General features: G+C 40.2%; 1 protein-coding gene across 1 annotated transcript; it reads right to left on the bottom strand.

Annotated features, from left to right (window-relative positions):
- Positions 1 to 2059: 2059 nt before the first annotated feature.
- Positions 2060 to 12685, bottom strand: LOC109982362 (uncharacterized protein C14orf132). Its single transcript, XM_020631543.3, has 2 exons — positions 12407 to 12685; positions 2060 to 3268 (listed from the first exon to the last, which is right to left on the bottom strand). The coding sequence occupies exons 1-2, from the start codon at positions 12431 to 12433 to the stop codon at positions 3038 to 3040; spliced, it is 258 nt and encodes an 85-aa protein (XP_020487199.1). The 5' UTR covers positions 12434 to 12685; the 3' UTR covers positions 2060 to 3037.
- Between the last annotated feature and the right edge of the window lie 2400 nt (positions 12686 to 15085).

A 15085-nucleotide genomic window follows, 5' to 3' on the forward strand; every position in this document is an offset into this window, starting at 1 on the left:
ATGCATACTGAATGACCACGAAAGTTCAGTATACTGAAACTCCATACTGAATAGTACGTACTGCATACTGAACTGTGACAATTCGGAAAGGGCCAAGGTCACAGAGGGAGATGGCCAAGAGGTGGGCAGTGGAGAACTGCCGCAGGAACTTCAGACAGGTAAGTCCAAAGGAAGGCCGGGCCAAAAGGTGGCGCTGCTCTGGAGAACAGCACAGATGTTTGCTCCACAGAAGTGACCTGTCCTGACGTTTGGAGCCCATCAAAGAAATATCCAGGAGATAATTCTAAAGGCAGAATTTATTCAGTAGTCATTTTTTTTTCAACTGAAACTGCGAGGAGAAAGTGCTGAATGACATTTTGAAAGCGTCACTCTTGAACCTAGCTAGAGGGACCAGGTGTCTTGCTTTGTGCACTGTCGTCTTTTAAAATTCAAATCGGATCAAATACACACACACACACACTCACAGACTTATAATAGTGATGCAGTTTAATCTCTTTTATAGCTCTGCCTCCACTGGTGACTCAGTGATGAAACAACCTAAGCCCATCTTTAGGCCAATGTATGTTTTTCACTTCAGACGTGACGTTACATTCCTGCCTTGACGAGTTGTGTAAAAAGGCTGATAGATAGTAGAAAATTCCTAGTCCTGATCCTTATACAAATTCTTGATTGAAGGAGAAGAAAAGTACATTTTAGAGACATTTTAGGCTCAAATTGAAATAAATAAACAACAAGTAGGTTTGTGTTATTCTGGAAAAATAACCATTTTTGATGAGTTTTTAACATTTTCTTGTCTTCTGGTTTGTGTGTCTTTTTTGGGATGTATTGAAATTAACCAAGATCTTGAGTCTAATTCTGCAACATCAGTCTTTGGGTTATGCCAGAAACACAAACCCAAAAACTTTTAGCCTATGATCAAACGGACTGGAGTGGGGACTTACAGTTGATAATCATATTCAAATAATTATCCTGGGGGCTTGACCTTGCTTCATGGCAACATGTTTGCTTCTTTGCTCTCTTTAAATTGTTCCTTTAAGTGTCTAAAGCTTTAAATATATAGAACAAGCTGAAAAGATTTAGCAGGAGTTAACTTATCTTTGTAAGCAAACGGGAACACTATTACTATGTTCAAGATGCTCATAAACAATCATCACTATTGTTTCCTCTGGTTTCAATCTTAGCATTTATCTTAAGTTTATTTCAGCCCCATTCTTTACACATTTCTTTTAAATTTTGATCTCAATAACTGGCGCTTACATGCACATATTATGTCTTCTTTTAGGATTCCTCCCTGAATTCCCTCTGTGTGTTCTGGTGTCATTAGCTGAGTGTGTTTGTGTGTGTGTGTTGTGGTTTGTAGACGATGTGGCGATGAGACATAAAGCAGGTGTGCCGCTGTGGGGAAATGAGTATGAGAGCGGGGAGATGCATTGCTATGGCAACAGGCAACTTTAAACCCACAGCCCATTACAGCTTATTCAGCTTAGGAAGCAGTTTATCTGCAGAGCAAACACAGATTTTGGAGGAGAGAGACAGGGGTAAAGATACAATCAAGACGGTTTTCATTTGATTCTTTAATCAGATAAATAAACAAGTAAATGAATAAGTTAAATATCAATTTCAGGATTAGAAGTGTATGCATGTTGGTCTTTAAATTGCACAAAGAAATGTACAAATATATAGCAGCTATATGAATATACTATGATATTACTAAAGTTTAACAAGACTGTTACTTTTCTTATGACAGACTGATAACTGACAGTTTATGAAATTATCAGAAAACAACTTCGGATACAAAAGGCCATAAAACTGTTGACTATTCAAAGACAAAGCAATTAACAGCCATGATTGTTAAAAAAAAGAACAAATGAAGGTTACGTATGGCCCATACAAGAGTGGAGGCTGTTGGTTCACTCCTACATATACACCGTTTTATATTTTCAATCCCTATGCAACTTTTCGTCAAGGGCTCAATGAATAATTCAATTGGAGAGCTTTGCTTAATTTCATCAAATATTCCTTTTTAACAAGGTCTGTGAAATCACCACAACTGAAGAAATATATTGTGTATTTCTTTAATGAACGCAGGGAAGGCTGGTTTTAATGGGCAATGAGGGTTAAGCCTTGACTATTGTACAATAAAGATGAGAAAATTATTCTTCTAATAATTTACAACAGAGATGTAAACAACGCCAACAGTTAAACACAAAACACATTTAAACATTTTTACAAAACTAAAACTTGGGTTTCAATCGGTGGTTTCAGAATAAAAACTTTTCAGATGGAAGAATACAAACATAACAGCCTCTCTACTCTTTTCCCTATCCGCTGAACACTGTTTCAGAATGTTATTAGTAAGACAAACAAACATGTACTTTCCTAAAGTACCAACAGAAGACATTCATTTTAAACTGACCAAGTGGGACTGGTCCCCCACCTGTGTAAGTTTTAAACATCACCAGTGTTTTTAAGCATGATTCAAAGTGTGGACCTCCCCTGTGTGCTAGTAATGATGGAACCTCCAAATGTCCCCTGTTGGCTTGATGGTCCCCGTTAATGAGTGTGAAACAACGCTGAGGTCCACTGTTTGATACGTAGTTGAGAACACGCACGCACGCACGCACGCACGCACACACGCACACACGCACACACACACACACACACACACAACCCTGTTCTTGCAAGAAGCCACACACTAACATTTTACCTAAGTACATGTAAATATAGACCATTAAAGGGAGAAAAAAAAGTTTAAAACACATAAACTCAGAGGAAAATAGACATTTGTACATTATGTATGCCGTTGGCGCCTCTATTTCCTCTGAGATAGATTCGGTATAAACTTTTTCCACTCTCCACGCTACCCTGGCAGTTCATTATGACTTGAGTGCTTTGATGACTGCAGGGTAATTTAACCGATGTGAGGAAGCTCCATTTGATGAGTCATCTGTTCAGCAGAGACTGCATTCAACAGCCCATTGCCGTTCAGAAGCTACAGCCCACGCTCATTCAAACGCTCACCTCAGAGCAGTTACACTCAGAATGTGAAGGCGTACACTACGCCCACAACCACTATGTTTCCAATGGTGGCAGTGATGGCGATCCAGAGCCAGATGGCATCCCTGGACATGGGCTGGGGTTCCTCTGGCTGGCTGTGAGCTGCCATGGAGGCTGCGTGGACGCTGGCAGACGAGTTGAACAAAGAGTGGTCGGTGCTGTAGTCATCGTGGTGAGATGAGTCCATGAAGGCACCAGTCATCATCGGGATCTATGGGGACAAAAAACAAAGGACAAAGCAGTTTAAACCACCACTGTTCCTATAAGAACTTAAATTCTTCAACAGATTGGTTAATGATTGTTAGTCATATACGTATATAATACAAAATGTCTGCTCTGAAGTAAAAATACAAATGGGGTGATGATTTATTTATCTCTAAAAACATCTGCATAAAAATGAAGCTGACAATCAAAAATTGGGAAGCTTCCCTCCATTGGTGTAAATGTTCATTATAATGTAAGTAATAACAGCAAGGTTAGCTTATATGATAAGGCTATGGAGTTAACTGTGGCTATAACAGCTGTAACTGTGGATTTCAGGGGACTACAGAGTACTGTACGGATTACTTATTTTTGTAGGCCAACCTGGAAGTCAGCGTCCCGCCTGTTCCATCGACAAAAAGCCTATGGGTTTTTACCATAGGTTTTTGGATTAAGCTTCCAACCATATATGAGTTTCCATGTTCTGCGGGATGACGTTTAAATGTCACAGACTAACTTCGTGAAAATTTAACCGGATGTTCTAAAATGGTCATTCATTATGGTTTAAGTACTCACACTCTATTTGTTTAGGGGAAGCCATTAATCTCTTTTAAAATCCATAAAATAATTTCCAAAGCAGCAGTGTGATAAGAGATGTAATGTATAGCTTCCTGTTAGGGTTCCATTCAGTGATAAGATCCTGCTCACGATACATTATCCTTTTCTTATTCCTTTTAATGATGACAAACCTTGATGTTTTACAAGCATTTCAGTGACCTGCTATCACATAATTATTTAAATTTTAAGTATTTTACCGGAATAAATCATGCTTTCCCCTGCACTGCAGAAAAACTCTGGTTGACGCAACTTTTTTATCCGTGTTAGATTATGGTGACACATTGTATAGGCACGCTTGGGCAGCAACTTTAAAACCACTTTTATGCAGTTTTCCATTCTGCTATTAGATTTATTGCAGGTGATGCTTACAGCACCCATCACTACATCCTGTATAAAAATGTTGGTTGGTCCTCTCTCTCTGTGAGGCGAAACTTACATATGTACCTTTTTATTTATAAAGCGCTGATTGGGATGCTGCCTCCTTACATTTCATCCATGTTAGTCGGGTCTTCTGGAGTGCATTTCACACAATCAAATGACTGGCTTACACTGCAGGTTCCTAGAGCTCATTCTGAGCTTGGAAGATCTGCTTTTGGCTTTTTTGCACCATCAGCTTGGAATTGGCTACAAAGCACTTTAAAAATCAATGCACTGGTCTCTTATGGCCATTTTAAATCTTTAATTATTAACTCCCTTACTTCTAATTGCACATGTTTTAATTGACTTCTTATTATCTGTTTGTTGGGTTTTAACTGATTTTGTTTATCTATGATGTGGATATATATGTGTGTATGTATACAGTATATGCATATACTTATATATGTATGTGTACATATGTATGTTTGTTATTTTTCTTGGTTTATCATGCTCGACGTCATTGTAAATGAGGGCTATGCTCTCAATGATTTTTGAGTTTAAAAATAAAGACATAATTACATTATCATTGATTGATAATCTTCTATTCTGTGTCAGCTGTTTATTTGTATGTAGTAGTCCATGAGTAGTTAAATGTTTTTTTTTATATTTACATTCACTATCTTATCTTTCCTTCATCTTTTTAACTAAGATTTTATTACAGTTTTCATCATAGATTTGAAATGTGCCACACGTTAAAACTTCATGTTTTAAAAGTGAAGAAAGCTCCTGACTCGTTTCATAAAAGAGCCTCAGGGCTGTTTGCTTATTGTCACCTTGAAGACTTCAGAGCACTTCGATTTTCATTCAGTCGCTTGTTTCTTTCATCAGCAGCATTAAATGAGTTTCAATGAGCGTCATTACGATTCATGAACACACACCGGTCACTGCCACACTATTAAACCTTAAGGTCAGTCTAAATTATTCATCTCAGTCCCTCAGTGAACACAGGCCGAAACAGAGGAGCCTGTCAGTTCCAAAAACAAACAAGCATTTCCTGCCAAGGATTACTTTGCAGCCAGAGCATTCATTTCATAGCTGCTGGCTGAAGACATTTACTGGAGTGTTAAAAATGTTTGTAAATTTTAATCACTAAAGAAAAAAGTATCTCGTTGTGTCGTAGATTTGACTTAGTGGTTGACCCCCCTTAAAGCAAAAAAACAAACTTAAAATAGTTGTTTTAAAGTGATCTAACAGTACAATAACTTTAAACGTGGAGAATGGCTTCTCTCAACAACATGGCCTGATTGCCTGTTAACTGCAGTATGTAACTTTGTCAGCACTAGTTCACACAGCAGCCTTCAGCCCATTTTGATGTTAGACTATTGCCCAGCAAGTACATATCATGATCTGTTCCACGGCTGATGGGAAAGCAACAATCAAACAGCAGAGTGTGCAACATTAGGCTGTACCGTTATCTGTGTCGTCGATATCTCGCGTTTACCAGTTTTACTGGGTACAGAAAGTCATCTAACCCAAGTTAGGTCTCAGTTAAATACATTTACATTTAAATAAATACATACATCTTACACCAAAAAGTTGTCTCTTTCTTTGTCGATCTTCAAGGTATCACCAGTTTGTTTTACAGGGGCTCAAGACAATGTTTTGATTATAGCCCTGGATATAACACAAGTCCATGTAACATAACAGCCGGTCGAAATGAGTGTACATCTCTGTCAGGTCTCTGTGTTTGTGTGCTTGAGCGTGCATGATTGGATGGTCAATGGTTAAATACAGCACTGAGTGAGTGAGTGACTTAAAATGTATTGCGGTTAAGTGTCAGCAAGAGAGAGCCAGGCAGAGGAATGCAAGTGAATTAAAAACACATTTTATGATTTTGCAAAAAGAGAAATAACGGTAAGAATTAGTATATGTGGTCACTTCTCAGTGACGGTTAAACCTGCCTGTTAATTTATGATATGAACATTCGGCTTTGCAGTCAGTCATGTGAGGATTTCATTACAGATGCATTTAAGCTCTCGGGCCACACTTGTCTGATCCAACAGCATTCTTTTAAGTCCTTCGCATAGTTGTCCTTGTAAATCACATATCGATAGAGTAAACTAAAACGATAAAACGACTCGTTAATTTTACCATTCCGTGTACTGTGAAGCACACAACCTGTCTTCTCTTTCTGTGTGACAAAGTTGAATGCTGAAGATTATCTGCAGCATCGACACTTTATGAATGAAAAGTGTAAAAGAAAAATAATGGAATGACTTCTCAATACTGGGAAATTGCAGGAAATTACAGACATCCTCAATGCTAAAAAAGCTCTCTGTCTGTCTCTTGATGGTCTCATAAATATGGGCTCTGAGAGCATTTAACTGAGCAGATGTCCCACATGATGATGTTGCTATGGGCAACAAATTAGTCTGGTGTTGGATGATGGTCATGGGGGGGGGGGTTTGAGTGCACTCATGTGTGTCGCCTGCGGGGCCCACACATGAGGAAATGGATCTGTAAGAGAGTCAGAGAGTCAGCAGGTGTTGATAGATCTCTGAGATCAGGCCCACCTGATTTTTTTATTTGTTTGGAAAAACTGAATGTAGAGCAGACCGACTTGGTGCTCTACTACCAGCATGATAAAGGCTTCATGCACTTTCAAAATACTCCACGAGAAACACCCAAACAGTTTGTGAATAAAGATCATAAACAAACAGAAAGTAAGAGACCTTATTGTTATGGACTCAATTACAGATGAAGAAATATAATTTATTTATCAAAAACACACAAAAGCAAAACCGGAAAAACTTACAGTCCAGTAGCCAACTGCAAATTAACAATGTCCTTTAAAAAAAGTGCAGACGCTGGCACAATGTGATTGGCAGCCTAAAGAACAGTGACAGTGATGACACCTGCACCTTTCTTAAATGTTTTTAACCTGATGCATTGGTGAACAGACAAGATGGAGTGATCTGAAGAAAAAAAAAAAGGTTGTTGCTTTCGTGCTGCTGAATGATGCTACACAATCTCATTGTTGGGAACATGATCTTTTATTGCACTTTTTGCACAAATGTTTGGTCTCATCTGGATGTAAACTGTGGTCTGGGTATATTAAACTTGGTGGAAACAAATTCAATTATTAAAGGATGTAATTCAAATGTATGAAGTGTCTTTGATAAATCGTTGTGCCAAGAAGGCACGACGCTGCAGAGAAAGTGCCAAAAAACCTTCTAAGTGATTAAAAGAAAAAACAAAGCAAATATAATTAAAAACTGGGGAAGCCTTTAAAAACAAGATAATACAGATAAAGCACACGCTAAAATAGAGGATAGTAATCAAGGCCATAGCAACCAAAGCATCTGAAAAATATCAAAGCATTCATCCTCTGTCTGATCTCATCACAAAACATTTATTTCAAAGAGCAATTTTGCTGGTGATTAGAGCTCATTTTGTCTTGGCTGCAGAAGAACTGAGGACAAAATCCTTCCACAAACTACCATTAAACACCCAGCACAAACACACTGCTGGAGGACCGTCAGCTCTAGCAGCTCTGACAGCGCCTTGTAATTGCCGCCTCACATCTCAGCCTCTGTTCCCTGCTCACAATGGGCTTAGGGGAGGATAGATGGTGTTCTTAACAGCACTCAGACACAGTTGGGTTACAGCTCATGTATGAACAGAGGCCGAAACCCATAAATACTGACAATACCACGTCCAGCCTGTCAGAGCTGCAGGATCGTGGGCAGAGAGAGAGTGAGAGAGTGAGTGACAAGAGCGGGAATACCACAAAGCTTCTACAAAAGGGAGTTATATGTTTTTCTATCTCACGTCAGATTTACAGGAAGTTAATGTTCCTTATGAGGAATTCCTGTTTTTTATGCCAAAGGTTTCCCCCTCCGCAAAACAAACAGACCCAGTGATTTAAAGTATTTAAAAAATTAAAGAAAGCACTCTTCAGGTAGTGTTTTTCCAACGCTCTTCAGTGTCAGACACAACACACAGTAAGAGCTACAAACATTAAATATATTTATAGAGGACAGAACCAGTGTGAGCTCACAAATGGATTCATCAGCCGCCATTTTGAAGACAAGGCCTAATGAGACATAGCTTTTTTGCCACTGCCATCCTGTTTTTGGCAAAGGCTTATTATCAGAGCCATCTCGTGTATCCCCGTGGCTAATAGCTAACAAATCAGATACTGAGTATTATCTTGACTGAGTCATTGTGTTTCCACAGAATGAGATTAGATACTTTAAGTGGTGACCGGCATTGTTTGTTTTCAGCCAATAGAGCTTGTAAGACGGAAAATATTGGCTTCTCTCTTTCCCACATATCCAGTGGGAGAGCAAGCAAGGTGGAAACACAAACCAGTTAAGTTAAATTAACTAGTCTTCCCTGGATAGAAAAACCAGAAACAATCCTGACTCTCATGTAAAGCCGTACGCAATTCTCATGAGATGACCTCAGCTCGCTGCTAAAGTTACATAGTGCTGAAAACAAGTGACCAGGGTGCTCTGTGGACACGAGACAGGCACCTTTCTGTTTGTTGAAAGTTGCTGTTTTATTAGCTCGAGGTTGAACGTCTATTTTGAGGTGGAAAAGTTACTGATAGTTGCTTTAATAGTATCATTATTGTATTTATCTAAAGAATATTGTTTATCAATTATCAGGCAATTTATTTGGGGCCTGCTTGTCGGGTGTAAAAGCAGCAGAGCACTTTCAGCCCTTTTCACATCTTTTTAGAACATTTCTAAACAATGTCAGTACAACCAGGTGCTGATATCTTCCGGACTTTCTCTTTCGCATATGCTCCAAACACCTGAAGACAGAAATAGTAGGTGTGATTGGTCAGATTTACTGATTTTTAAGCAAAAATGCCGGCAATCAGAAAAGAGTATGAAGCTGCTTTGTAACGTGCACAATGATCGCACATCGGCTCACCCCCAGACTTCTTCTGGGAATTTTACTAAGGGCCTGTCTAGAATTTTTTTTTGTATAAATTAAGATGCTTGCGTTTAAAAATGCATCTCACCCTGAAAAGTTGGGGACATTTTTTGGAGATATGTGCACGTGTGAAAAAGGTAACACAGGCTGTTTACGCCTGCCTGCAGAAGTGGGACAGGCTGTAATGGCTGCAATGTAACCCTGACAAATATATTTTATGACTCTGTATCTAGTTTATTTTCCTGCTCAGCTCTTAAGGTGAGACCAGCATGTCACTTCAGCCTGCTTAATGTGAGGAGATTGGTCACAGGGCTATCATTAATAAAAGTGTTTGCAGAGAAATAAATGGCAGAAGATAGCGTCATTAACGGAGCCTTCTCTTTAACCTTGAAGCCCTGTAATGAAGACGGTCTCCAGGTCAAACTCTGCTGCTGATATTGCACACTTACATGATGCATATTCTTCAACTAATTTGCGGTCAATTATTTTACAACACAACAAACCCAGAGTCCTGCAATGAATACAAATCTCAGAGGGTCGTACAGCATCAGCACCTGGGATCTGAGATCAGGGGAGATGGATGAGTTATTCTAGTTGGCTGCAGATGATTTTTGTCACAAAGAATAAAATCAAAAACAACCTAAATGCCCGTTACTTTAAGTTAAACTCGAGCGCTTTGTACAAAGAAAACCAAGGAATTGTGAAAGTAACAAAAACAAACCACAAACGATTAAAAACAGCTGTGAGAAAAAACATTATGGTAAAGCAAATATGTTATATTATTATCAAAGCCTCATAATGAGCTTACATTAGCCTAAGAAAACCCAATTCATATAAAACCTGTTGCTACTTCCAGACTGCAAACTACCAACTTTAGAACATCAGCGTTATCCAGTATGGAGATCAGACTTTTAACACAACAAACCAACCAATAAAAACACAACAAGCAGCAAAGGTCAGCAGTTATCACGTCAATGACAGGAAGGTCATCCTGCATATTCATAGCTTTCAGTCATGTGAAAGGCAAGGAAGGCAAAAGGAGTTTCAGAGTGTGGTGTCCATCATTGAACACTCCTTTTAATATTCCATCTCTTCACGTTTACGTCACCTGGTAACCACAGAAACTGAGAGTTTTGGGAACTTGTGAGTCTTATACAGCACACTGACACTATTTAATTCTCTAAAAACATCAAAGTCCTCCCCAGAACTTCCCTTCATTGGTGTTTACTCAAATTTAGAGGAGAATACTTCCCCTTACACGGCTGCAGGATGAAAGGCTATAAAAGTACAAACATCTTTATGTATTTTTTATGTGTCTGGTTCAATAATACTGCTGTTTGGGAAGTGAAGGGCAAGATGTTCATCATCAAAGCATAGGTGAGTGCCAATTTGATTTAAAAAGATTAGCTAGTTAACGTTACCTGATGATAGCATCAGGATCATTGAAAGCTGCCACTGTCAGCACGTGATGTCAGTTTAAGAAAGAAATATTTGGATCAAGAGAACACCATATTTGATGTCAGGAGGAGAGGTTTGTTCTGTTGTTCCCTCACAGGAACAACCGAGCGTCTAACAGCATTCATCACAAATCTTCTCAATGCGTTTTCTTTTTGTGAATAAATTCTTAAGAAGCAACAACCCGGGCTTTTCTCCTTGTACATCACATGAACAACGGAATGTTTTCAACAAGTAGGTAGACAGTAGACACAGAGACTGATAACTTCTCCGCAGTGTGCAGGAGCAGGAAACCTGAAGTGTGCGACGTCACATGAAAAAAATATGAATGAATAAAGTGATCACAGTTTACATTGAATATATACAGAACCTTAACCCCAGGCTTCTTCTGCCCTGCATGTTAAACGTGAGCGCTGCTAGCTCCACCCCTGCATAGAATTTGTGCTTTCACACTTGCATAAAACTCCAGAAGTTTTAGGAGTGAGCTGCATATGTGAACACAGCAGGATATAATCAGGAGAATTCAAAAAATATTCGTAATTGCTGTTTCATCTGCCACTTCCACGTGTTTCACTTACAGCATTTCTTGCCTTAGATCCCCGGCCCCATTCCATATGAGTCACCCGCTTTGAGGTGCATGTGTGAACAACCAGATCAGAAGAATATTTGGGTCAGTCCTCCTGAAATTCTGTATACATCAGGAGAGCATATGTAGAGACGGCTCATGTCTGGCATGATAGCAGATAAATGCAGACTAAATCTTAGCTTAAAGGAAGAATGTGCGACTTTTTGATCCAGTGAAGATGTCTACCTTGAGCACCAGCATTAAACCAAAACAAACTGCTGTTTGGCCACACCTCCACCATTCTAAGGCCTCTGCTCTCCTCCAGCAACACACCTCCAACCCCTCTCCACTCGCATTCCCTGAGTGACCCTCGCATGACCCTGATTTACATGAAATCTAAATAAGCAGTGAGTATGTTATTCTTCTTTTCTCTAGTCCTTGACTAAAACAGCTTTATACGCAAGTCTGTCCCGCCCATGTAAACATGATGTTAACACGGCTGTGACACAAATACAGCTGGCGGACTCAAGCTTCTCACTCATTTTAGGTAGTCATTACTCAGAGAGACATTTACAAAGGATATACTTGATGCTGTATTTATGTGTAAAATGTTGCCCATTCTGCCTTTAATTTCAACTACAGAAAGTAAGCTGAGCATCTCTTTAACCCTTTTAATGAAGCCTCAATAAAGACCTGATCTTTTACTTTATAAAATTATTTTTCACTTATGGCTACATGACTCAAAATTCTTGAATTCATTTGTGCTCAATTATGTCCAAGCCAGAGCCATGCAAAGAATACATATCCCCAAAGCAGCAAGTGGTCATTACAACAAAACTATAGTGATAAAAATGACGTAATTTTAAGTCATGCGTCAAATTTAAAAAGGGTATTTTGTTTGGGATGTACATTTCTTATGACAACATTAACTAGAAGGTACTGCAGCTCTGACATGAAGGAGGCACGTCGTGTTTAATTATAACTGCTTAGTTAAGTAAAAAGAGACATCTGTTCAGCTCAGGATGGAGTTGAAATGTAAACTTGTCGGACAGTGTGGAGACAGTAAACTGAGCTCAATATAAATTAAAAATGTAGTGCTACAGATTATTTTAACGACTTTATAAAGTCTTGCACTTTTCCTGTGTATTGGGTTTCGACTCTCTTTGCAGGTACAAATAAATATCACATATGAAGGTGGGGATTTACCTGCGCTGCCATGAAGGAGAGGTCCATGGTGGCTGGGGATGTTGATGACAGTAATCCGGCGTTTGGTCCTCCTGAAACGGCGTCGACAGTCGTCCTACTTCCGCTGAGGAGGAGAGAAGCTCCGGCCGGAGGTGACACGATGCATCGTCTTCAACATGTGGAACAACATGAAGACAGAGTGTGACAGTGTGTGTGTGCGTGTGTGTGTGTGTGTGTGCGTGCGTGTGTGTGTGTGTGTGTGTGGAACAGGAGACAGGAACGTTTACCGGAGAGACGGGAGGGAGGGGTGTGTGGATGAGGGGGCGTGACAGCCTACAGAGTACTGGGAGAGAGGATCATTTTTAATTCAACATTTTTATAGTGCGTAGTTTATCTTTATATATCTTTATACCAGCTTCCTGTGCAGAAAAAAAGCAAACTTAAATGCAGAGTAGAAGATCAAGGCTTTAAATTAAGAGAATCTAAACATTAACATTTTTAGATTCGCGGTAAACATAAAAAACTCAAATCAGACAAAGTGTATTTGTCTCATTTCCAGTCAAAAAAAGTCTCATTAAGCCCATTACAAGTCTGCTGATAATTCCAGATAAACATTTTATTTAAATATATTAAAAACAACAATATGGCCTGGATTGCTTGTAAAAATACGGTGGCCCTGAAGGTCAACTGTACAAATATAATTTTAAACATTTTAAAAAATGCCGAAATATTTATTGAAATGCAGATACATTTCAAAACACTGTAAATAATATTTAACATTAACATTTCACTTAATGCAAATAAACGTTCAACTTCTGCAAAAAAAAAAAAAAAACATTTTTCCTTAAAAAAAACAAAGTTGTAAGCTTTAGTTAGACTTTCTGGAGTCTGAAATATTTGTTGCAGACGGTAAAACATTATTTGCATGAATGGAATTTTTTGCTGTAAGGGAAATATTTTTGGTGTCTGATGAAATATTTTTTGCGATCATTAAAAACAATTGTGCAGCTGGCCACCATATTAAAGTGGTAAGAATTTACTTTTCAAGTTTCTTAAAATGAAATCTACCAAAGCCCTTAGTGGCGTGTACATCCATTTGTCATGATTTGGTTTCTTATTTTCAGAGTTTAGGTTTTCTTGTTGTTTTTAGTTCTCATTCTTGTCTGATGGTGTTGTTTCCCTTGTGTGTTTTCTAGGTTAGTGTTTCATGTGTTATTTTTCTAACTTCATATCCTAGTGTTTCTTTATGTTCTAGTGTGTTTTGTTTCATTCTTGAGTTCTGTGTGTCTTCAGTGTTTCATGATTTAGTTTTGTAGTTGTCCTCAGTGTTTCTTGTCTTGTGTTTATTCCTGCCTCTGTGTGTTTCCCTCCAGTGTGATTGCCCTGATTGTCTTCACCTGTGTCATTAGTCTCACCTGTGTTTGATTACCCCTGTGTCTATTTAGTCTCTGTGTTTCTTCCCTTCTGTGTCAGTTCATTGTATGTTGTTGGAATGTAAGTTTTGCTTGTGCTCCTCTGTGGCTCCCTGTTTTTGATCCCTGTGTTTTTTGTTGAACTGTTGAAATTAAGTTTTGTTGCCTTTGGCCTTTTTGTTGAAATAAATATTTTTGGTTTCTGCATTGGGTCCACCTCCCTTGTTTTCCAACCGTCCGTAACAGAATGAACTGACCAGAACAATGGACCCAGCAGAAACCTTGGAAAGTATGCATCCTTTTTCAAAGATCGGTTATTTCCAGGACATTTTTTATTTGGCCAGGAGCACTGTAATAAAAGAGCAGTCTCCTTGGACAGGCACCCGCTTGGCCTGTCCAACCCGTGGCCTCAACTCAGGCCCCTGCTCAAGCCTCAGCTCATGACCCAGCTCAAGCCTCCCTGTGCCTCAGAGCCACGGCCTCCCTGTGTTCCTGCAGAGCGCTGTCTGCCACCAGTTACGGCAGGGTGCTGTCTGCTCCCTTTTCCTGTTCCAGCAGAGCGCTGTCTGCCACCAGTTACGGCAGAGCGCCGCCTGCTCCCTATTCCTGTTCCAGCAGAGCGCTGTCTGCCACCAGTTACGGCAGAGCGCCGCCTGCTCCCTATTCCTGTTCCAGCAGAGCGCTGTCTGCCACCAGTTACGGCAGGGTGCTGTCTGCTCCCTGTTCCAGCAGAGCGCTGTCTGCCACCAGTTACGGCAGAGCGCTGTCTGCTCCCTATTCCTGTTCCGGCAGAGTGTTGTCTGTCCCCTGTGCCTGTGTCTGCTGAGCCACGTCTGTCATCGGTGCCTGTATCTGCGGAGCTGCGTCTGACTCTCCTGTCTCCGTGGGAGGCCCTGCCCACTCCTATGACTTCTGTGTCTGTGTGGAAGGTTCTGCCCACTCCTGTGTCTCTGTGGAAGGCCCCGCACGCTTTGGTGCCCTCGTCAGAGGCCCTGCTGACTCTGCCCGCCCCTGTGTTTCCGTGGGAGGCCTGGCCTCTCACTGGTCCCGTGGGTTCATCTGGGCGGCTTCACGGCTGACCCCCTGATCTCCTCCCTATTTTTGGTCGGCCTCCTGGCAGTCCGCCTGAACTTTCCAGGCTGTATCCCCTACCTCCAGGCCGTCCACATGACCTTTCCGGCCTATGTGCCCTGCCTCCAGGCCGTCTGCCTGACGGTCCGGAGGCTTTCTCAGGATCACAACGCTAGTTTTTCAGTGATAAGTTTAGTTCTCTAGAAAATGACTGAGA

The sequence above is a fragment of the Labrus bergylta genome, chromosome 15, assembly GCF_963930695.1.
Source record: "Labrus bergylta chromosome 15, fLabBer1.1, whole genome shotgun sequence".
Lineage (NCBI taxonomy): Eukaryota > Metazoa > Chordata > Actinopteri > Labriformes > Labridae > Labrus > Labrus bergylta.